General features: G+C 46.0%; 1 protein-coding gene across 1 annotated transcript in view; it reads left to right on the top strand.

The window, feature by feature from the left end:
• The window catches only part of GRIK3 (glutamate ionotropic receptor kainate type subunit 3), a 242,660-nt gene that overhangs the window by 138,221 nt on the left and 79,115 nt on the right, over nucleotides 1–25,324 (top strand). Inside the window, exons 2-3 of the mRNA XM_018041765.1 lie at nucleotides 9,751–9,927; nucleotides 18,747–19,004. Coding sequence (XP_017897254.1) covers nucleotides 9,751–9,927; nucleotides 18,747–19,004 — 435 coding nt within the window. The remainder of the gene's footprint in view (nucleotides 1–9,750; nucleotides 9,928–18,746; nucleotides 19,005–25,324) is intronic.

Here is a 25,324-nt window from a genome sequence, read left to right as displayed (position 1 = left end):
CAACCACCTTGCTGATCAGTGTCTCAATTAATCTCTATGACACATTGGAAACTTCAGAAAGAGAACAAAGCAGATTCGATAAAAAAAAAAAAAAAAAAAAAAAAGAACAGACTCAGGCCCCAGAGGACAGGTGCCTGGGCCGGATACTGGGAATGTGAGTGTCTCTTGGGACTCGGCTGCCAGACAGTGGCAGTGCGTTGCAGACCATACCTGAGTCTCATTGTGCCAGGGGCTGGGCTGGCTGGGCCAGCCCTTGCTTTGGCAAGGGCCAAATTCAAAAGCACAAAGTTGTTCAAGAGAAAGGAAAATCTCAAGATTCCAGAGGGGCCCTAGACAGTCATGAGGCCATGAGCTTAAGTCGGGGACTCAGTCTTCTGCCTACATCTGCCCTGGGAGCTGTGTGTTGGAGACTCTCCCAGGCCACCTGCCCAAAGGAGTGTGTGTTGGGAAAGAAGGAGGTGTGGGGTGCCTCCTGGCCCTTCACGATGAGACATGGCAGGACAGCACCGGGTTGCGAAGGTCACGTTCAGCTTAACACAGGCCCCCATAGCTCATCTGAGAGGCAGACGATGCTACCATTTGGGCACATTTCTAGGGACAGAAGAAGCCATTTTAACAATAAGAGCCTTTATGCTCAGGGCAGTCAGAATGTTTCTGGAAACATTTGACAACATGTCATGATATAGAAGGCGAAGTGTTGGTTGAGCTGGCCCAGCTAGTTCGAGTCCTCCGCTCCCACCTGGCTCTGTTTCGCTGTCTGCATATGAAGTTAGTTTGGAGAGGTGGTTTTCATGATGTCCCTGGTGGAGCCCTGAGAAGAGCTATGGAGCCTTCTCGGTACCTGTGGCATCCAGTCTTTAAGAGCCCAGAGGACAGAAATGGGTTCAGGCAGTGTGGGCTGGTAATCCAGCTCTCCAGGAAAATGAAGCCCTCCTTTGTAGCACCTGCTTATTCCTGTGGTGTAAACACACTGACCATGCCTGATTCCAAGCTGCCAATGGTTTAGCGACTTGCTTTCAAAACTCCTGAAAAGTTAACAATTGTCCCTAACAAGCTGGCTTTGGTTGCAGAAGAAAATTTACCGCATGGTAATTGTCACAACGTCTTTAACCTCCCTGGGCCTCCATTTTCTCTTGTGTGAAATGGGATGATAACAGTGTCTATGTAATGGGATTGTAGGGGTTGTAGAGGTTCTTGTGAGTGTTAAATGAAGGGGGTGGAATGCACTCAGCATCATGCCTGGCACATGATCAGCGGTGTTGCTGTTATTATTATAGTTGGTGTTATCTGTTTTACCCATTGGGCTTCCACTCAAGGTTTTGTTGGAAGAAAATGATCCAGCTGCACCCATGCTCTCCCTGCTAACATCTTCTGGGACCCATGCACGCACGCACGCACATATACACACACCCCATCCCATTTCCTCAGCAGCCTTGGTGTCTGCTCCATTTTATTAAAGCAGAAAGCAGTGACAATTATTTTCATAATGAACTGGCTCTTCAAATTAATGCCAATTACACTATGCAATCATGATTAAGATTATGCATTAATCAACGGTGCCAACCTACTTATTAGCCTCTTTAAATAACGATCGTGAGGAATGTATAACGATCGTGAGGAATGTATGGGAAGGAAGAGAATAGAGAGGAGCCAGTTGGATGGGGGAGCTGCCTGGAAGCGGGACAGGGTGCTCTCTCCAGAAGCCAAGACCCAGAGCAAACTTTCGTCCTTGGGGTGGAGCCTGAGTCAGAACCTAAGCCCATTAGACCCTGAGCTTCCAGACTTCCTGCTCTCCAGAGCCCCCTGCACAAGAGAGAAAGATCAAGAAGACCAGAAAGGAGAAGGGAGAGGAACCCTCAACAGATGAGAGTTTTTCAATAGCTGAGGTTCGGTGCCCCCGTCCCTTCCTCCTAGAGCCCTGAGAAGTGAGTGTGGCTGATACTTGCCTTGGATCAATGTCACCCCTGTCTTTGGCTAAGTCTCTCAGATGCAGAGCCTGAGTCAAGGATTCAGGTGCCGAGGGTTGACGCGGGGAAGGGCGTGCTTTAGGAAAACCCCATAGGGGAGCGAGCACAGCAAAACAGAGAAGGGGACAGAGCTGGGCAGCCTCGGGTGAGATCTGGCCTCTGTCCGATGTAAGGTGGCAGTGTTGGAAAGGTCTCGGAAGCATCCATGCACCACAGTTACACCCACCCTGAGACAAGGGGACGACCCTTTATAGTGATACTGCACCCAGCATCACTCAGATAGGGCTTCCCTGGTGGCTTAGTGGGAAAGAATCCACCTGTAATGCAGGAGATGCTGAACACTTAGGTTCAATCCCTGGGTCGGGAAGATCCCCTGGAGGAAGGCATGGCAACCCACTCTAGTATTCCTGCCAGGAGAATCCCATGGACAGAGGAGCCTGGTGGGCTACAGTCCACAGGGTCGCAAAGAGTCAGACACGACTGAGTGGTTGAGCAGATCATTCAATTATTGCCTCCGCTCTGCCCCCAGGACAGCTGCTCCTCCTAAGTCGCTTCAGTCGTGTCCAACTCTGTGTGACCCCATAGGCGGCAGCTCACCAGGCTCCGCCGTCCCTGGGATTCTCCAGGCAAGAACACTGGAGTGGGTTGCCATTTCCTTCTCCAATTCATGAAAGTGAAAAGTGAAAGTGAAGTCGCTCAGTCATGTCCGACCCTCAGCGACCCCATGGACTGCAGCCTACCAGGCTCCTCCATCCATGGGATTTTCCAGGCAAGTGTACTGGAGTGGGGTGCCATTGCCTTCTCCGGCCCCCAGGGCAGAGGTAAGAGCAATTCTCTAGAAAACGATAGCCTGTGAACAGAACTAAGTTTCAAAACCGGGTCTGCTGCACCCAGAACCCACTCTCTGAACCTCTGTGCTGTATCTAAATATTTGCTCTCTGGGTATCCCAAGACATTCAAACTTTAGGGGTCGCTTTGCCCCTAATTTTCAAGTAGGATGACCCAAGCTTGCCCTGTGTTTGGGGAATAGAGGTTGGAGGGCAGCCCCTCCCTAGCACCTCTGAGATGCCCTAGGGCTCAAGTTTCTCATCTCCTCTTGTTCCAACTTCCTTTTCTGCTGAATTTTCCATGCCCTCTCTCATCCCAGCTCCTGCACCTCTTTTCCTCTTTCTGCCCCAATTCACCCCGTGTCAGGCTTTGCCCACCTTCCTTCTCTGTTCTCGAAGAACACAAGCCAGGGGTAGTTTTCTGTGACTGGCCTTGGTAAACTATGAGGCTCCTGTAAGTAAGGAGATAACAGCACAGCTCAGGCTAAATGGGCACTAAAGTGTTAGCATGGCCTTTCCTGCAACGAGGTCACTTGCCTTTGGTCCTGGGATATACTGTCCTTTCCTGTCTCCCTTTTGGGGCACACTTCCTCTTTCTCTTGGGCCCTTCTCACCCATCCTCCCCACACAAACAATCAACAGCCTACCTTTGTTTCTTTCGCACAGCAATTTCCGAAGAAGGCAATGGCACCCCACTCCAGTACCCTTGCCTGGAAAATCCCTTGGACGGAGGAGCCTGGTAGGCTGCAGTCCATGGGGTCGCAAAGAGTCGGACATGACTGAGCGACTTCACTTTCACTTTTCACTTTCATGCATTGGAGAAGGAAATGATAACACACTCCAGTGTTCTTGCCTGGAGAATCCCAGGGACAGGGAAGCCTGGTGGGCTGCCGCCTATGGGGTCGCACAGAGTCGGACACGACTGAAGTGACTTAGCAGTCAGTACTATAAATGTCTTTTCTTCTCCATCCAGGTCTTAAGGTGCTTTTACCTCTAAGATAAAGGCTGCCCTTCACTTGGAAGAGGGGACAAATTGCAGCCCCCACTGGCCAAATCCGGCCTACTACCTGTTTTTGTAAATAAAGTTTTACTGAAACACAGCTGCACCGTTATTTACATATTGGCTACCTCTCTCATGCTGCAATGGAAGAGTCCAGTAGACCTTCTGGCCCACAAAGCCAAAAATATTTACTGCTGCTTCTTTACAGAAAATGTTTGTCAACCCTTGACCTAGAATGCAGAAGCTCAGAATTTGTTTTTTTCTAAATAGCATTGTTTCACCCCTCCTTTAATAACTACTAAGTCCTGGCCACATCCCATGCATTTAGCGACATTGTTTTCTTTCTTCCTCACAGCAATCAACCTTGGAAATATGTACCCCATTTTGCAGATGGAAAAACTGAGTCTTGGAGAGTGTAACTTCCTCCTGTGACTAGAGCTGGGGTTTGCACTGAGGTCTGGCACTCCGCTGTTGGTTCTAACAGCTGACTACCACCTGTATGTGCTGGTTATGGTCATCTGTTTATTGTCAGCTGAGTCCTCCTTGAGAGCAGGGGCCCAGGACTGACTTCTCTCATTCCAGCACCCAGTGATAGGTGGGCACATGAATACCAATGGGTATTCATGGAACCAAATGGTGTAGCCTCTGGGCTTGGGTCTCAGTGACTTGAGACCCCTCTCTCTTCTTTCCCCTCCTCCACCTGCCACAGTCTGAGAGGCAGGCAAGGACATGTGAAGCCCTAGGAAATGGCCCTTTCTCCCATGACCTTTGACTTTCATTTGAGATAGGACTCCGTAATGGCTAGTTTTCTCCCTAGACTTTCTCGTGGAAAGATTTTTTTTAATGTTTATGTTTTAAAATATTAAAAATAATACTCATTCACAGAAAGTAATTTGGAAAAATCAAGAAACTACAAACAGCAAGACTAAAAGTATCTATAAATCTCCTCTTCCCAGAGAAGCTCACTGGTACCATGGTACAAATCCTTCCAGTCTTTTTTCTATAAATGCAGTTATGTGCTTTTTATTTGATAAATAGGTTTCATACTGTAATATTACTTTGTTGCCTTTCGGGGGAAGCAGAATGAGCATTTCCGGTATCATTAAGTATTTTTTAAGAGCATTTTTTAAAAGCTTTTTTCCTTTTTGCCAAAGCTCTTCTTCATTGCAGAACACTTGGGGGAGAAAAGCACTAAGCAAAAGGAATCCATTATCTTTTTACTTTCTAGAAAGAACCTCTGTTAACGTTTTGGTGTATGCCCTTCTGGTATGTCCTTTTTGATTTTAATTGGAATTGCATTAAATTTATAAATTAATTTGAGGAGAACTGACATCTTTACAATATTGAGCCTTCCCTTCCAGGAGAAAGTTATGTCTCTCCATCTATTCAAGTCTTCTTTTATGTCCCCCAGTAAAGTTTTGTAGTTTTCTTGATATAGGAATTGCACGTTTATTGTAAAGTATTTTATTTTTTTGCAGTTGCTTTTGTGAATAGGGTTTCTTTTTTCCCTTGTAATTCCTCGCTGTTTATTGCTGATTTATAAGAAGGCTACACATTTTTCTATATACATTTTTTATGTGCTGGCCCCTTGATGAGCTTTCTGTTTACTTTCTACTAGGTTTTGATATGACTCTCTTGAGTTTTTAAGAAAATGGTAATAAGCATCTTCAAATAATACTGTCTCTTCTCTGATTGCATGACTGTGATTTGTTATTGTTACCTTATATACCATGATTTTGAAGGCAATTTTATCATGGAAGATATGCTTATATAAGCTTGTGCTTAGGGAGAATGGGATAGTGAATCCCTGTGTACTCACCACCTGGACCAACAACCCATGACTCTTCCTATCCTATCTGCATTCCCTTCACTTCTACTCCACCCATATTATTTTGAAGCAAATCCCGGACACCACATCCTGCCGTCCTATTCCCTGACTGTTAATGCCTACAAGTTGTTCTGCCATGTGGGTGGATTTTAATACTGCTTTGAACATCGAGTTGTTTCTATTTTTTCAATATTATGTCAAAAATATCCTTATACATAAATGTTTATGTGTCTCTAACTCTCTAACTTCTTCTAAATTTGTATCTGTAGAAAATGGAATTACTGGATCATATGGTATTTTGATCACTTATTTTCCTCTAAGCACATACACACCATCACATGACGGCTTTTCTGATTAGAAATATAACACATGTTCACTGCAGAACTTTTTGAAAATACAGAAAAACACAAAGAAGGAAATTAAAATCATCCATAATCCTTCCACTCAGAGAGACCTCCTCTTAACATTTGAGGCGGTGTTCTCCTTGTCTTCTTTTATGGACGTGCTGCAACCCCACACAGACTCACATGCAGGCACACTCTGTGTTACGAACCGTAACCCTGCTGGAATACCAGCATGGGGCTGGGGAGAACAACAGATTTATTTGTTCACTTTTTTAAACATTCAAAAAATCATTTTTTAAAACAATGAAACAACCTGGATACCCATCAACTGGTGGTGAATGGGTAAATAAGATATGGTACAGCCATACATAGGAATACTGTTTAACAATAAAGAGAAACGAAGTACTGATACGTGCTACAACATAGATGAGCCTCAGAAATATTATGCTCAGTGAAAGAAGCCAGATGCCGAAGACCACCCGTAATATGATTCCATCTAAAGGAAGTGCCCAGCAAAGACAGATCTCTAGAAACAGAAAGTAAATTAATGGTTGCCTGAGGCTGGAGCGTGGAGGGGACTGAAAACAGTGATTGACTGTAAGTGGACACCAGGGATCTTATAGGGTTGCTGGAAATGTTCTGAAACTGGATTGTGGTGATGGTTATGCAATTTAGTAAATTTACTAAAAATCATTGTACCTAAAAGGGTGAATTTTGTGGAATTTCTTCATGTAAATAATACCTCAATGAAGTTAATGTTTTTTTTAACAAATGGAGGTTTATATGGGGAAAATAAAAAGAAAGAAAAAATTAAGAAATCTATTACCTAGGACTGTTTACTGGTGTTGCTTTGAAATGCCTTCTCTTCTTTTGTCACTGATATAAATACCTCCTCATCTTCCTTTTTATTCTTCCTTCTCTAACGTGGGGTCACACTGCATCCCTGCTTTATAACTTTTGTTTTTCACTTAAAGCAGTATCATGGATATTTCCCAATCGTTAAATGCTAGCTATTATATGGAAATATATAGCTATTTCCATGTAATAGTAAATGAAGGACAAAAAAAAAATTGCCATTCATTTACTATTTCTTCGGTGTTGAGTGTCTTTAGATCCACCTCCTTTCACATGATCTGTGTACCCATTGTTGAATTCAATTACTAGAAACTGAGGTGTTGAGTCAAAGATCTGCGAGTTTTTAAGGCTTTCTGTATATTTCTAATAGCCATCAAGGAAGGAGGATGTACTGGTTCCTACTTCTACCAACAGTTAAGAAAATGTCCATTTCCGAACCCCCTGGGCAATGCTGAGTGCTATCATTTATTTTTTGTTTGTCAATGGGACAGTCCGAAAACGGTATCTCACTGTTGGCTCAAACTGACTTTATTTGATTATTAGCGGGGATGACCATTTCATCATGTATTAATAGTTCCTCTGTATTGTTCTTTCCTTTTGTGAGAAGCCCATGCTTGCTCTTTGCATAATTTTCATTTGAGTATTTATCTTTTTAAAGAATTTTAAGTGGTTTTTGTAAAATTAGAGCATCAACCTTTACATGTTACTGATATTATTTCCAAGTTTGTTTACCATTTAATTTTGTTCATGGGGGTTTTGAAATCTACACATTTTATATTATCTCTATGAAGTTATCAATCATTCTCCTATAATTTCTGACTTTATTGGAAGGTCTCCTCCACTTCAATATTATATAATATTCACTTATATTTATTGTCTTTTTGGTTCTTTTATAGTGTTTTTTCCCCTTCCTTCCCTTACTTCCTTGCTATTTAATCTTTACTCCATCTGAAACTTTCTTTTGATATATGGCTTAAGATTGGAATCTAACTTACACTTCTCCCAAATAATTGAATAATTGTCTCAGCACAATTAATGAATAATTCATCTTCTGCCTTCTGATTGGAAATAGCCATCTTTATCATGTCTTAAATATTTATCTCTACTAGAGCCTCTTTCTGGGGATTTTATCTCATTCTATTGACTTATCTGTGTTTTCATATGCCGTTAGGGCTTGGTTTTAATTATTTTTGCATCATGATAGATTTTAAATCTGGCAGTGCAAGTCATCTCTCATCTCTGTTTAGGCTGTCTCCTGTTTAGTCTTTCAGATGTATTTTAGAGCTGTTTTGTCAAGTAAAAAAAAAAGTGTGTGTATCAGTTCAGTTCAGTTCAGTCACTCTTTCGTGTCTGACTCTTTGCGACCCCATGAATTGCAGCACACCAGGCCTCCCTGTCCATCACCAGCTCCCAGAGTTCACTCAGACTCACATCCATCGAGTCAGTGATGCCATCCAGCCATCTCATCCTCTGTCGTCCCCTTCGCCTCCTGCCCCCAATCCTTCCCAGCATCAGAGTCTTTTCCAATGAGTCAACTCTTCGCATGAGGTGGCCAAAGTACTGGAGTTCTAGCTTTAGCATCATTCCTTCCAAAGAAATCCCAGGGTTGATCTCCTTCAGAATGGACTGGTTGGATCTCCTTGCAGTCCAAGGGACTCTCAAGAGTCTTCTCCAACACCACAGTTCAAAAGCATCAATTCTTCGGCGCTCAGCCTTCTTCACAGTCCAACTCCCACATCCATACATGACCACTATATATATATATATATATATATATATATATATATATATATATATATATATATATATATATATATATATATATATATATATAAAAAATACATATATATTCTATGATTCTGATTGGAATCACATTAAACTGAAAAAGTAATTTAGACACCTCTAGCCTTGACCCTGACTGCCCAACATGACATGCTTCCTCATTTAACATGCCTCCTATTTTTATGTCCCTCACCTAAGGTGTTTTGTTTTGTTTCATTGCCATTTTTAATATTGGAGTTGGTTCATGATTAGTTATTTAATATTTGCTGATATTGCAAAGGAAATCCTTTGGCCATTAAGTTTTTACTGGTTGTTGTTTATTTAAAGTAACATTTAATTTGTGCTCACTGGTCATTGAACTTGAATCTCCTACTAGTTCTTATTGGTTTTCATGTTTAGGGATTATTTTAAGAGTTTTTACAAAGGCATTTATATCATTTGCAAATAAGAATTTTTTTTCTTCCTAAGAGGTGTGCCTCTGAGTTATATTTCCTTCTTATCTCAGTGGTTAATGGTGTAATGTAACTCTTCACACACCTCCTCTTTTTTTCCTTTAATGAGCATGCCTCTTGTGTTTCACCATTAGTTGATATTAAAGGCCAATTTGAGCTGAAGATGCTTCAAGTAAGTATCTTTTCTAGAGCTAGATTATTAAGCATTCTTAACAGCAGTAGATATTGAATTTTATCAAATGCCTTCCTGCATTTTGTGAGTTGATCATATTTTTCCCCTTTGAACTACTGATGTGATGGAATGATATTCATAGATTTCTCTATATTGAACCACACTTTACATTCCTGGAATACAACTCTGTGATCATGGTATGTTATCCTTATAATAATATTCTGGTAGATTCTATTGCCAGCATTCAACGGAGAATTTTCATAGCAACATTCATAAGTTGGTCAGTTTCATTTTAGCTCTGTTTGTCAGTCTCTGTTACCAGGAATTTGCCAGCTGAGTGAAATGAACTAGGAGAATTTTCATATTTCTTATGCTCCAGCACAATTTCTACATAGGGGGATTATCTGGCATATTGTTGAACACTTGGGGTAAGAATCTTGCCCGTAAAACCTTCTGAGCCAAGCATATTTCTTAGCATACCTCCTCCTTCACCAGCACACACAGTGTTCCCCATCTCTCGCAGGAGGAATCTTTGAGTACGCAGACGGCCCCAACGCCCAGGTCATGAATGCCGAGGAGCATGCCTTTCGATTTTCTGCCAACATCATCAACAGGAACAGAACTCTGCTGCCCAACACAACCTTGACCTATGACATCCAGAGGATCCACTTCCACGACAGCTTCGAGGCCACCAAGAAGGGTGAGTGTGCTGCCCCACCGTCCTCTTTCTGGCCTTGGGGGGCATAGGCCTATGTTTGTTGTCCAAGGTCCTTAAAACATACCAAACCTCTGGCTGGGTTTGGGGATTAGAGCCTTTTCTGCCTGGTTTTTGGACCAGCCTCAGGCCCAGTTAGGCTTAAGTTGAGTCACCTCCCACGAGCAGTGGTTTGTCCATCAGGAGTTCCCAGGCCACAGGCAAAGGCCATGAAGGGCCTTGGGAAGGGGTGGGGTATGAGGGATGGAATCCAAGATGGGTGAGGAGGCAGCCCAGGTCTTCATAGCCTATGAACCAAAGCCAGCATTTTCACATTTACTTTTTCTTTCATTGAAATCCTGCCCAGTAAATTGGTATTTAAAATATATATAAAACAGATTATGTAGAGATTCAAACATGCAACATTTACTTGCTATAAAAGGACTTGCTAAAAACAAAAACAGCTGTGTCTGTGGCTGCAACAATTTGACCCCAGGGATGGATGACACTTGAGGTCTGACTCTGACCTCAGCTTAAGTATGTTTTCCTTTTTTTTTTTGCTGCATAATAACAATAAAACCATAATTCACAAAAATAATTGTAGTAAATCCAATCAAACAGTTTTCACCATACCTGAGTTTTAAAAAGTCAAAACTAAAATATTGGGTTATATTCTTTCACGTTAGTGACATGTTCACAGTAAACTCTAATGCCTGCACAGAAAGGACTGGAGAACTTTATTCCAAGATCCTCACGGGAAAATCATGGTAATTTGTCAATACATGAATGAGCTACCAGTTTCCAATGCGGCATATAGCACATCTGAGTATACAAGTACGCCCTTTTGTTACTGTCTTTTTAAAATACCATATACATATATTTAAGTGGAATTTAACTTAAAGGCCTAAATAACTTTGGGAATAACTTCCAAAGAACCCTAGAGGTCCCTGGAACTCCATTTAAAAAAACCCTCAGACCTAAGGAATCTTGGTTCCCAGAGAAACCTAGGTCATTCCTCCCATAATATTCTTTTATAGATCCTCACTTTTCTTCTTCAAGGCCCTTATCAGAATTTTAAATTAAATCACTGTAGGTATTTAAAGTCTTTCCCCTCCTTACCAACACCACTGAAAAGAAGGTTCTCTCTTAGTTAACTGATATAGCCTGGCACCTAAAAGGCTGGCATATAGTAAGTGCTCAATGAAATGGCCATTGAATGAATCTGTGAATGCGTAGTATGAGGACAGGGCATGGGAGGCTGAGCATCACTGCCCAGGACCACTGCCCAGGCTGAGCTGACTGCGACATCCATGCATCTTCAGAAGACAGCCCATCCACAAGATCCCCTTGGTCTTTCTAAGGGCTTCCCAGTAGCTAATCCAGGTCTCCTGGGCTCTCAAGTGCAGACTTGCCAAGGTGCTGCCTGCTCCCAGCTCTTTTGCAAAGCCCCCTTGTAAAGTAAACCTCTCCGTACAGAAAGGCAGAGTAGCATGGGCTTGGAGCCAGACGGCCCAGAGTTGCACCCTGTCCACTTTGATATTTGTTGTGTGACCTTGCACAAAATACACAGTGACTCAGTTTTCTCCATCTACAAAATGGGCACACCTCTGTGATTAGAGCAGTGCCTGGTTCACACAAAGTACCAGCAGACTTTGCTCCTTTTACATTGGCTGCCTTGCTGTCCAGCCACTGAACCATCAGGTCAGGGGCTTCACACCTTCAGGCACTTTCCCGTTGGTGGTCCCCGTCTCACCCACCCTGCTCCTTCTTGCCTTGTGCACTGAAGATCGAGGGGTCTCTGACATTGAACACAGCTGTCACTGAGATTTTTGAGGCCACTGCCTCAGGGCCAACCTGCACACAAACTAGAGGCACTCACCCTGCTAGCCTTGAAGAGTGGTCCTTCCCCATCACTCCATCACTCACCTTCTCTGGTGCTGGCGTGCTCTCCTCCCTACCTCCATCCTCCTACCCATCTCCCAGCAAGCACTGCGGCCAACACCGTGCAGTCAGGTCTCCATCTCCCTGCTGAGAGTCCATGCTGGCACCCTCTGCCTGGCCTTGTCCAGCTGGAAAATTGTTGACCTCAATCAAAACTGCCCAGTAAAAAGGTCAAAACACAAAACCGATGCCTGGAGACAGAACACAGAGGCCTGTATGCACACAACCACCCCAGAGGACCCGGCTGTGCCTTCTGTCCATTTCCCCCAAAATTCACTAAAAGACTATGATAACTCTCTAGTGGTGCGCAAGCCATTCAGTGCAGAGACCTTGCCCAGCAGTGAGCCAGGAGCAGAGTTTCAGAGCCTGCCGAGAAGCTTCCTCCAGTGGGAACTCACAGTCCCACACTATGTGGAATTGCCTGGCGGTGGGTGAGCAGACCCGAGATGGAGACACTCAGCTATGAAAGTCCAATAGATTGGTCCAAGTGACCAAAGCCACAGCCCCTCCCCATCCTACGGGAGGTCACATGACTTGTTTGTGGGCTTGTCTAGCCTATCACCAACGTGGCCCACCAGCCACATCTGCGTCGCTTGCCCCTGTCTCTGGGTTCTAGTCGTCCCTGCTGTCCTCAGGACACCATGCTTCCTCCCACCTCAGGGCTTCTGCACATGCTGTTCCCTCTGCTTATAACTCCCTTTCCCCATCCCACCTCTTTGTCTAAATAACTCCTCCCTCTCCTCAGCCTCCTGGTCCTCAGGGAGCCCTCCCCAATCCCGTAGACAAGGTCAGATTTCCCTGCTTCCATCTCTTAACACCCTGGACCTTTCCATCACATCTCTGACCCCTGGCTGTGTGGATATGGGTGTGTGGGTATATTATGTGATTGCTCCATTGCTTCTGCTCAGTGGCAAGTCAGTTTGCCTCCTCGATGACGTAAATACAGAATCATGGTTCTGGTGCCATACACTAGTTTTGCTTGTCTTTGAACTTTCCCTGAGTAGAATACCAATATATACTTTTCTGAGTCTCGCTTCCTTCACCCTTCAATAGATCTTGAGATTCATCTCTGCTGCCAGATGTAACAGTGGTCTCTTGTTCTTCATTGTCACGTAGTATTCCATTATATGAATAGGCCACAATTTTTAAGAAGCAAATTTACTGTTGAACATTTGAGTTGTTTCCATGTGAGGCCACAGAGTGCTCCTGCTAGGAACATTCTTGTGGATATCTTTTGGCGCACAAATGCGCACATTTTTCACTGGCTGCATACCTTGTTGTTGTTCAGTCGCTCAGTCATGTCCGACTCTTTGAGACCAGATGGAATGCAGCATGCCAGGCTTCCCTGTCCTTCACTATCTCTCAGAGTTTGTTCAAACTCATGCCCTTTGATTTGGTGATGCCATCCAACTATCTCATCCTCTGTTGTCCCCTTCTCTTCCTGCCTTCAATCTTTCCCAGCATCAGGGTCTTTTCCAATGAGTCAGCTCTTCGTATCAGGTGGCCAAAGTATTGGAGCTTCAGCTTCAGTATCAGTCCTTCCAATGAATATTCAGGGTTGATTTACTAGGATGCATACCTAGGAGTGGACATGTGAGGTCATCCAGTGTGCATATGTTCAGCCTAACAGCTTTCCAACTAATTGCTGTACTGATTAGCACCCCATGCCCCTGCAGTAAAGCAGGACAGTTGTGGTTGCTCTATGTCTTTGCTAACTTGTGGTGAAGTATGTTTTATTTTTGGTGGTTTATGTGGCGGATGTCTCACTGTGGTTTTATTTTGTATTTCCCTGATGACCAGAGTTATTGAGCATCTTTTCATATGCTAATAGATCATTTGGAGCTTCTCTTTCCTGGAGTGTCTTTTCGAGGCTTTCAACCACTTTTGAAAATTGAATTGCTTGTCATTTTCTTATTGATTTGTAGGAGTCTTTATACATTCTGGACACGTGTCCTTTGTTGCATATACGTATTGCATATATTTATTGCCAATGAGCTTGCCTCCTCACTCTCTTAGTAGTATCTTTTGGGGAGCAAAGTTTTTCATTCAAAGGAGTCCAATTTATCAATGTTTCCATTATGGCTAATGCCTTTTGTGTTCTGTTTTTTCCTATCCTAAGGTCATGAAGATATTCTCCTATGTTCTCTTCTAGAAGTTCGATTGTTTTATCTTTCAGAGTTAGCTTTATGATCTGTCTCAAATTGATTTTCTGGGTAGGGTGGGAGGTATGAGTTGAGGTATATTTTTTCTACATAATGCTGGTGGGAGTGAAAACTGGTTCAACTTCTCAGGAGAACTGTGTGGAAATATTTACTAAAGCGGAATATATGTGTGTAAGGATATTCCTAGCCACTTTCTTGATAATAGCCAAAGTTGGAAATAAATGAAAGGTCCATCAACAGCAGAATGGATAGATGGGGGAGGGTACAGCTATACAATGGAATTGAATCAGCAATAAAAACAGAAGCAACTCTTGCTATGCGTACCATCACGGATGAGGCTCACAGACATTGTTGAGTGAATGAACAGTGATTACTTTTGGAGGAGGGAGTCCAGTGTATATGAACTGGAAAGGGGAAGACAGAACCTTCTTAGGTGTTGCAAATGTTCTGTATTCTGATCTAAGTAGTAGTTACATCAGTACATTTATATGTAAAAATTCATAGAAGTCTATGCTTAAAATTAATGCACTCCACTGAATTATATTATATCTCAATAAAAAAATTAAGTGGCTCCTGTCTACCGTCACTCTCCCTTAATGTCCTTCTGATAACACACCTAAGACAGACCCCTGCTGTGGTTAGAATCATCGCTGTCTGACCCTGAAGGCATTTCTGCTGTTGGATCGTACTCCCCATTGGGTACCCTCTATCCCTCGGGGAACCCCGTGTTCTGTGATCTTTATTTTTCCTTTTGATCTTTGGTTTTTAAAAATGTATTTCTTGGGAGCATCATTAGGACTCTTCCAGGGGGGTGAACTTGGGCCTCATTCTAATTAACCCAACGGTAATTCATTTTTTTCTGGGCAGAGGTTCTCATCACAGCTGGACCCAGCCACCTCAGGCCCTGTGGGTTGAGAGGATGCAGAGGCAGAGAGCCTGGCACCGCCTGCCCGGCCAGCCCTGGTTGAATCAGTCCTTCCCTCCACATGAGGCCCAGAAGGTCTTTTCCCATTAACAGGGACATTCACTTATTGTCTTTATTTTTAAATGTTTTGTGGAAAATTAAAAGAAGAGTGACTGCCAGGCAGTGCTTGAGCCAACAACTCAGAGAGCGTCTGTGTTTTCTTCCAAGCCTGACCGGAGTGAGCCTGGAATCGACCCAGCCCTCCCCAGGCTCCTCTGCCTTCATTTATTCTCTGGGCGGCTCAGTTCCTTTTAAGACACAAATTGATTGGGATAATTTTTGCTATAACTACAATTGCCATGGAAAGGGGGCGGCGGGGGGGGGTGCGTTCAGGAGGTGGACTCCTGCAATGACTGTGAACCACTGAGTTACTGTAAAATGACCAGAAAATGGATTCAAAATTGAAGTCACAAATAATGTAATTACTGCTGTGTGTGTTCAGGGCTGCCAGAACAAGAGTTGGCTGCTGCCCTGGAAACATCTGGAGATAAAGCTGCGGCTGCTATAACCCTACTCTCATCCCTTTGGGGCAGCAGTATTCTTCCAGGCCGGAAGCCCCTCAGAGGGTGGAAGGAACATGAAGGGAAAAGGGATGTGGAGAGAGTCCACAGAGAAGAAACAGGTGAAAGGCAGGGCTTACCCCTCCTGTAACCCAACAGTGGGATCTGGTCATTGCATCTCTGGCAGAATGAAGCCCAGTGTGGTCACTGTCATCGTATCACACTGTCATCACCGCTATCAACACCTCAACCCCACTGCCCGTCACCACAGTCACTATTGCCCCTGTCAGCCGTGGCATCACCCCCACTCCTGAAGCGTCAGCACTGCCATCGGCAGCAGCAGCATCACAGCAGTGACAGCAGCGTCTTCATCATCACCAGTCTCATCCACGCCAACATCACCACCACCATTCCCCTATCGTTGCCTCCATTGCAGTCACAGCATCAGCGTGATCATGACCAATCTTATCCGTGCCATCAAAGTTGTTTCCAGCTCCATCTACATCCTTGCCAACATCACTCTCGCATCATCAGCATCCTCATCGTCGCCTCTCATCACCACCATCGTCACCACCATCAACACCACTGTTATCACCGTCAGCGTGGTTATCACCTCCTCTCTCATCAGCACTACCATCTTCATTCCTACCATCATCATCACCATTACTTGCGTGACACTGACGTATTTAGCGTCGTCAATCCCCTCGTCACCACCCCCCCATTGTTACAGCATCATCACCGCTCCACCCCACCAGTGCCATCACCATGATCATCAACAGCCTCACAACGTGGTCTGAAGACACCATCATGACTATCATAACTGTCACGACAGTTCCTTTACCATCTCACAGTCAATATCAAAATCATTTCCTTCAAGATCCCTCTTACAGTCCTCAGCCCAGTTGGCTCTGTGCTCGCCTCCAAGCCTACATGTGCCATCCTCTGGAGGTACAGCCACGCTGCCACGGTCATACTCCTAGGCCCTGTCCAGGGGTAGCCAGTAGACAGCTCCTTGTAAGGGGTGTGGACAGAGCTTGGACATGAGAAGTAGGGTGTCCATATGATGCGTTCAAGGCCCTTTGTGGTTTAATATGAAACCAGTGGTCAAAGAGGAGGGGGCAGGGAGTGGGGGAGCTGGTACCACCCCTCCCCACATCACTGAGTAGAAGTCTCCATTCTCACCTGACTTTCCAGGTTGTTTTGAGTGTATTTGCCAAGGTAGAAGGAAAGGGCATGTTTTATAAAACAGTTTGTTAGCTTGACTTAAAAGTATTTAAATATTTAGCCACTTGATATGTGGGCCTCTATTTGATCTCTGGCCCTGGGCTTTGCAAACCTTAGGGGTAGGTCAGAGCCCAGAAGGCCTTTCCCAGAGGCCCTTGAGGCAGCCAGGACATGTGTGAATCCACTGTTCATCCATGTCTTGCCTCCTCCCACATGCACCGTGTGTTCATATATGTGCACACTGTGTCATTCCCATGGCGACAAGCTGGCGGCCACAATGCTGCGTTGAGGGTTGCAAGTGACAGAAAGCCAAATCCTAACTGGCTTAAGCAGAAAGAGAACCTATTGGTTCGGGTAACGGAAGTCCAGGGTGCCGCTTGATCACGGGGCCCATATTTCTTTCTGTCTCTTAGCTCTGCTCTCCTCCACAATGACTCCATTCACAGACAAGCACCAGGGTTTTTCTGTGAGCACCAGGGGCTACACTACCTCCAGATCTTACCTCCTCCCAGGTCCAGTTATAGCAGGAAGTTTCCCCTTTGCACCGAGAGGTCTCATGCCATCCCATTGGCTCCAACTAGTCACATGACCAGCCTCCCAACCAATGACTGGCCTGGGGGTGGTGAGTGAACAGTCCAGCTAGAGCCTGTCGCCCTGCCGCTCAGAGGCTGGAAGTGGGAAAGGCAGTGGAGCCCAGAGGAAAACTAGAGATAGCTGCCAGAGAAGGGGCAGTGGCTCCTGGGGAGCCCTCCCCAGGGCCGCCCCTGGGGTCCCACCTATGGCTCTGTTAGGCATGGTCCCTGCATGAGCCTGTGCCCTGCTTTGAGCCCCAGCTGCCCTGGTTCCTACTCATTCCATGCTTCCGCTGTGCCCAGTGTTTCTTGCCCGTCCCAGAAGCATCTGCCTTCTGAGCTGCCTAAGCCCTTGGGCCTCCGGCAGGACGAGTAGCTGTTTGAAGGCAGGGATTCAGCCTCCATTCACTCAGCAGTTGTCAGCTAAGCACCAGATACTGTTAAGCACGGTTGATACACAATCATCATTTCTGCTTCATGAGAGCTGTGCTGTTTTTTTTTTAACTGAAGTGTTACAGTGTGGTTTACAATGTTGCGTTAGTTTCAGGTGCACAGCAAAGTGATTGAACTACACACGCACACACACACACACACACACATACACACACATACATATAATGAGTATAGTTCCCCGTGCTGTACACTAGGGCCTTGTTGATTATCTATTTCACATATGGCAGAGTATATCTGTTAATCCCAAACTCCTAGTTTATCCCTATGCCTCTTTCCCCCTTGGTAATCATAAATTTGTTTTCTGTGTCTGTGAGTCTATTTCTGTTTTGTAAATAAGTTCATTTGTATCATTTTTTTTTTCAGATTTCACATATAAGTGGTACCATGATATCTGTCTTTCTCTGTCCAACTTACTTCAGTTAGTATGATAACTTCTGGGTCCACCCACATTGCCACAAATGGCATTATTTCATTTTTTATGGCTAATATTCCAGTGTGTGTGTGTGTGTGTGTGTGTGTGTGTGCGTGCACGCACATGTGCCCCTGTATGCCACATGTTATTCATCCATCATCTGTCGATAGACGTTTAGGTTGTCTCCATGTCTTGGCCATTGTAAACAGTGCTGTGATGAACAATGGGATACATATATTTCTTTGAATTAGGGCTTTCTCCAGATACATGCCCGGGAGTGGGATTGCAGGGTCATTTGGTGACTCTACTTCTAGCCTTTTAAGCAAACTCCGTATTGTTTTCCATAGTGGCTACACCAACTGACATTCCCCTCAACAGTGTATACTCATTATCTCATTCAACTTTCCTATGATTCTCTAAGGCCGGGACTATTACAACCCCAGTTTTGAGATGCAGAAACTGAGGTTCAGAGAGCTCATCAGTGGTGCAGCCTCAGAGTGGTCATCAGGCTCACAGCCACTCATGTTCACAGTGCCCGGCTGCCTGATGAGACAGCATGACCCCTGTACTGTCCTTCCCTCCCTCCTCCCGTTGCAGCCTGCGACCAGCTGGCGCTGGGGGTGGTGGCCATCTTCGGGCCATCCCAGGGCTCCTGCACCAATGCCGTCCAATCCATCTGCAACGCGCTGGAGGTGCCCCACATCCAGCTGCGCTGGAAGCACCACCCGCTGGACAACAAAGACACCTTCTACGTGAACCTGTACCCGGACTACGCGTCTCTCAGCCACGCCATCCTCGACCTGGTGCAGTACCTCAAGTGGCGGTCGGCCACTGTGGTCTATGATGACAGCACCGGTGAGTAGCCACGCCTGGCCGCACCAAGAGCAGGAGGGGAGGGTGGCAGAGCCCCGGGATCGGCTTCTTTGCTGCTTGCTCAGCTCAGCCGCCCTGTCCACACTTACACCCAAGCCTCATCCAGTCACACTGATGCTCGCCCTGCACTCACCCACAACCCTGTGCGCACCAGCAACACCCACCCAAGCTGCTCCACACCTGCCCCGAACTGCCCCCGCCCCAACCCAGGCAGCATGCTCCAATCTGCACTCACACCTGCATGGCCACGCCCACACCTGCCTACACCCTCATGTTCACACATTCTCACCAGAAGCACACACATCCAGCTCTGTGCTGTGGGGCTGTGAGCACAGACTCTGGATTCAAACCAAACAGTGCATGATGTGGGCTGACCCTGCACTTAATAGCTGAGCAGCACAGAGCTATTTCCTCTCTGCCTCCTTCTTTCCGAAGACTCAAGTCCCAAAACGTTTCTTAGCCCTGCCTCTTAGAGAGTGACCTTGGCAAGTCACTTAACCCATCTGGCCCTGCTCTGCCACGTGACAAGCCAAGAACTATAGCAGCCAGTTTGGAGAGAGCCCTCCAGCTCTCAGCTCCCTGTGATTGGATGTCAGCTCTTGATTACCTCCTAATGGGGAGTCAGGGTAGTGGGGAGAGACTCCCTCAGAAGAGACGCTCAGAAGTTGTTTCGTTAACTCGGGATTCAACAAGCATCTCTGGAATTCCTGCTCTATCCGAAGCACCAGACGGTAGATCTTGGGTGGCAGAGATCCCCCCAACCCCTGCTCACTGCCCCCAGCATTGAGAGGCGCTGATGCCCAGCTCCAAGTCTCAGCCTGCGTCACCGCAGCCCTGTGTTTTTGTCTGTCTTCACGCACCACTATGAATGATTGTCTGTCTCGGAGCCTGTTTCTGCATCCAGACCATGAACCTTCTGTGCCTCTGGCGTTTAGCACAGCACCTGGTACAATGAATACTGTTTAAATATTTGTTGAGTAGAATTGAGCTGAAAATAAAATGGAAATAAACTGTAATTAAATATGGCAGGAAACGGCATGTTGGGCACTGGTAAGGAAGAAGAAATAAAGATGAAGTTATCCCATCTTCTTTTGAGAAGTTAGTCATATTGAAGGGGAGTGAGTGCCCACCCAGAGCTCACTGGTCTTTTCCTGGCCATCAGAGCTAAGAACCAAGTGACATGTTCATACAGTCAGAGCTAAAGGCACTTGGAGAGGGGAAGCTCCATGACCTTGGCTAGTGTGGGCTGATACCAGAGGAACAGTGACATGAGCCTGGCTTTGAGGATGGGTGGACAGGAAGAGGAGTCATGAAGGCATTATACGAAGGAGGAACCGCAGGGGATCCCAGTATGGTAGGTGGGAGGAAAAGATCAGATATACAGTGTGTATCAGGCTGTGGGCAAGGTCTCTGCAGTCTAGCTTCAGAGTTCAGACTTTATCTTGTAAGCAGCTGAAGACCATTGAGTGTTGTTGAACAAAGACATAGAATAATAAAAGCAGAGTTTTAGAAAAGGGTGGTACTGACAGCTGGCCACCTGATGTGAAGAACTGACTCATTGGAAAAGACCTTGATGTTGGGAAAGATTGAAGGCAGGAGGAGAAGGGGACGACAGAGGATAAGGTGGTTGGATGGCATCACCGACTCGATGGACATGAGTTTGAGCAAGCTCCAGGAGTTTATGATAGACAGGGAAGCCTGGTGTGCTGCAGTCCATGGGGTCGCAAAGGGCTGGACACGACTGAGCGACTGAACTGAACTGACAGCAGTGTACAGAGAGTTAGAGGGAGAACGTGGAGCAAGAAGACTGGGGCAGAGGTGGCCATATTGGTCCAGGCAGGCACAAAAGGGTTGCTTGGAAGAGAACTTGGGGCCAGCATAGGAGAGAAGAGTTAGATATGAACGGATCGTATTGAAATTATGTAGGAGTGTCATGGGCACAGAGTGGCCGCAGTAGACACTGACGTAAACTGCTGCCCAGCAGGACTGAGGCCTCCATATGCTGGATGCAGGTAGAGAGAGAGGCTTTGCAGAGGAAGATGCTGTGGCATCAAGGTGGTCCTGGTGAGACTGGTCTAAGCAGATGCTGAGATCTGGAACCTCCTCTCCCTGTGGATGTCTAGCTCTGATTGTATGTACACAACACCTGATTCTTGGCTCTGACGACCAGTGGCTGCTGGGTGGGCACTCACTCCCCTACAATATGATTAACTTCTTAAAAGAAGATGGGATCCCATCTTCATTTCTTCACCTTTCCCAATGCCCAACACACTTTTTCCTTCAGCATTTATCATTTTATTCAATTTTTATATTTAATTCGATTCAACAAACATTTTAAAACGTAGGGTAGTCAGTAATGGCGTTGGTTTAGTTAAGAAGACACTTAGTACTAGGTATTCAGTCAAACAATGATATGACTTTGATGAAGAATAGTATTAGTAGGAAGTATGCTCCCAGAATCAGGATATTTCAAGGGGACAGCTTGTGGGTCATCAAGCCCATGAAGTGGGAAGCGCTTAATAGCAGGCTTTGACTGTATTTGCTTTGGGGGTTGTTTCCATTAGGATATTTTGGCTGTAAGTAACAGACAACCCAACTCAAATTGGCTGGAGCAGTAGCCACTTAGTTATCTCACTGACAAGAAGTCTGGAGATGGGCCCTTCCAGGACAAGTTTAGCAGTTCATCCGAGTCAGGATGCTGGATCAGTATCACTGCAGTTCCCATAACTTTCCCCCTCATGGTCACAATAAAGATGCTCCAGCTCCAAATATCAGATCCTCGTGTGATGATACCCCAGGATGTGGGAAGGAAAGAGGTAGAAGACAAAGGGATTTTTCTTATTGTGATTTGTGCCTGTTCAGGGAGGAAAATCTGTCTCAGAACCTTCCAGCATACCACTCTATCCAGTTCATTGAGTCTGTGCCCACTACCCTAAACATCCCATTCAGATAGGAATGGGACTCCTCCTGATTGATTTCACCTACCATGAGTCATTTCTTAGGGCTGGTGCACAGCCACCAAAATCAATGGTTCTCTTAATATGCTAGAAGAGGGGACATCAGTTATCTATTTCGATGATAATTCTGTATAACAAACCACCCCAAAACAATGTGGCTTGAAATAATAAGCATCTGTTTAGCTCACAAGTCTGTAGAGTCAGTGACTGAATGAAATGGGCCAGGCAGTTATTCTGGTCTCAACTGGATCACTCACCTGCCCAGGGGTCGGCTGAGTGTTGGCTGAAATAGACCGGCCTTGGCTGAGATGAGAGGGTACCTCCAGCAGGCTACCCCACGCATGTGGTCATGACGATGGCAGAGGGGAAAAGGAAAAAACCAGTGTACAATTCCATTTCAAGTATTTGATTTCGTCATGCCTGCTGATACCCCATTGGCCAAAACAGTTCACACAGTTGAGCCCAGTGTCGTGGGTAGAGCAAGTCACCTGCCCACAGTTAGAGGGCACTGCAAAGTTACACAGCAAAGGATGGGGATGTAGGGAAGGGTGGAAATTGGAGTCATCACTGCAACCCACTACAGGTAGAACTGCTTTAAAATGTACCTGGGATCTAAAGAGTAGATATGACTAAGTGATAACACAGAGAGGTCAATGGCACGAGAAGATGAGTTGTTACTTACAGTTCCCTAAAAGCCGAAGGGGGCACACCATGGCACCTAGGGCCACATGCAAGGCTGGTCAGGAGGTAGGAGCAAGGGGAAGACACAGGCAAGAGCCTTTATTACTCTAGAGCCTCTATTACTTATTCCCTGGTGGCTCAAGTGATAAAGAATTCTCCTGCCAATGCAGGAGATGTGGGCTTGATCCCTGGTCCAGGAAGATCCCATGGAGAAGGCAATGGCACCCCACTCCAGTATTCTTACATGGAAAATCCCGTGGACAGAGGAGCCTGGTGGGCTACAGTCCATGGGGTCGCAAAAGAGTCAGACATGACTGAGTGACTGAACAGCTATAAGATTGCCCCTGTTACTACTAGGTGGAATTTGTTAGGTGCCACCATCCCATATGGGGTAGGAAGCAAAATACAGATTTGGGAGTTTGTGACTGAAGAGTTTATAATATGATTTTGGTGTGCCAGGAAAACACAGGTACTAGGGATACAAACAACTTTGGTCATTAGTTTGGCCCATGGATGCCAAGTCATCAGTTACAGAATATCAAGAATGATTATTCCAGGGACCAACAGTGTTTGCCTCTCGAGTTTTGCCATGCAAACCTAATCTGCGCACAAGCCAAATTTAGATCAAGAATGAAAGGAAGGGGCTTAGAAAAAGCTGGGGTTAAAGAAAAGGGCCCAGCCTAAGAGCCCAAAAGATTGGGTCTTGAATTTTGATCCCATTGCTAACATTCTGCAGAATCTTGGGAGGATCACTTAACCTTTATGGGCCTCAATTTCTTTATCTGAATATTGGAACCAAAGCACCTGCTCTGTATGTCTTCTAGGACAGGGAGATGGTTAAATAGGGTAATGAATGCAGAAGTGCTTTGTAAGTGAAAAGCATGACTTCAACAACCATGATTCACTGCAGATATTTTGAGAGAGATTGATTAGGGAAGCAGCCAGGAAGGAGTGCTAATCTCAGGCAAACGAAGAGCCTAGTCCTCTGCTGGGCTGGGCTAGGATGAGCCTCTGGTCTCCTTCGGGAATACGCTGATGGGAAGGAGTTCTGACACTTGCTGTGAGAGAATGTGGGTCACTGTGTATTACACGGGGCAATGCACTTGGCTGACAAGAAGGCTCTGATGGCTCTTCTCCAGCATCCACACTGTCCCTGTCCTCATGTCCTGGGTCCCCAAAGCCCATGTGCCTACTGATGCTGTACCTGGGTCTGAAAACTGAGCCAGTAGGAGCAAAGTGTGTGCTCAGAGCCTCGCAGGGTAACAGGTGTGAGCAGGCAGAAGCATTCAGCCAAACCAAGGACTTCTGGGGTTCGTTGAGGAGGGAGGGTAAGAGTGGGGGTGTGTGTTTGGGGGAGCGTGCGGCCCTTCCCTCCTCTGCTAAGATTACCTGATATCCCCTTCCTGCCCCCATCAAGTCTGGTATTAGGAGGTACTGGGGTCCCTGTTTGATCCAGATCCCTCCAGGACTCCAGAGCCCTCTCCCAGCCACACACCTGGATCTGAGACTAGCCAGGGGACCAGGGGTTCCTGATGCCCACAATCATGGCAAAGCTTGTTTGGAAGCTCTTTGGGAGGCTTAGGTCCTAGAGAAATATCTCTGTCCTCCCCAGCAGAGATAACTCCCTGGTAGTTCAGGTGGTAAAGAATCTGCCTGCAAAGCAGGAAACCCAGGTTCGATCCCTGGGTTGGGAAGATCCCCTGTAGAAGGGAATGGCTACCCACTGCAGTATTCTTGCCTGGAGAAGTCCACAGACAGAGGAGCCTGGCAGGCTACAGTCCACAGGGTCACACAGAGTTGGACACTACCGAAGCGACTTAGCACACACACACATCTATAGGGCTTAATTTCTTTCTATGTGTCCTGACTTCTGCCCTGTTGGAATCCTTCTCAGGTTCTAAGTGGTGACCCCCAGACTCACTCCCTCCCACCCCAATTTGAAGTTAAATTTAAAGAGAGTTATCTCTTACCAGTTGCCTTGGCACAACTCCTGGGAGTCATCTGCTAAGACCAACTGGCATCTCACATCCGTCTCGTACCTATACCTCAAGCAATGTGTGCGCTGATTGACTGGGGTGGGGGTGGGGGGGACAGATTCTGTGTCCCTAGAGTGGGAACAGATCCCTTCTGAGTCATGTGGACTGAACATGGGGGAGGAGTTGTTCCCCGAAGGAAAACCAGAGTGCTGTTAGCGGGGAAATGGAGCGTGGCTGAGTGGACGGTGCAGCCAGGACGCAGACACCAAGCCCTGCGTATGGGCAGTGAGCCCAGCAGGTGGGAGGGGCCGGCCTGCCTGGGACCCTGGCCCGGTGCTGCCGCAGCCCTCCCTGAGGTAGGCGGGGCTGTAGAGACCAGCAAGCAGGCTTGTTTCCAGGCGAAGCACACAGGAGTCAGCAAGGAGGGACCTCGAAACAGGGATGGAAATGAACTTAATTAGGCCTAAGCAAGCCATTTGTCTCTAGGAAGTGACATTCAGTTTTCCCTGGAAGTCCCCAGATTAACTGGTTTTGCAAAATGCCAAGGTGGAGGGTGGATTTTTCAGTGTAAAGAGAAGAAAAACAGTAGCCAGTCCAATTATGGAAACTGGGGTTGAGTACAACCAAAGGGCCAGGCCCTGTGCTGTGGGGCTGTGGAGACCTAGCCCCCCTGATGTCGAAGAGCTTG

This window comes from Capra hircus, chromosome 3 (assembly GCF_001704415.2).
Source record: "Capra hircus breed San Clemente chromosome 3, ASM170441v1, whole genome shotgun sequence".
NCBI lineage: Eukaryota > Metazoa > Chordata > Mammalia > Artiodactyla > Bovidae > Capra > Capra hircus.
This window is presented reverse-complemented; position numbering and strand designations above follow the sequence as displayed.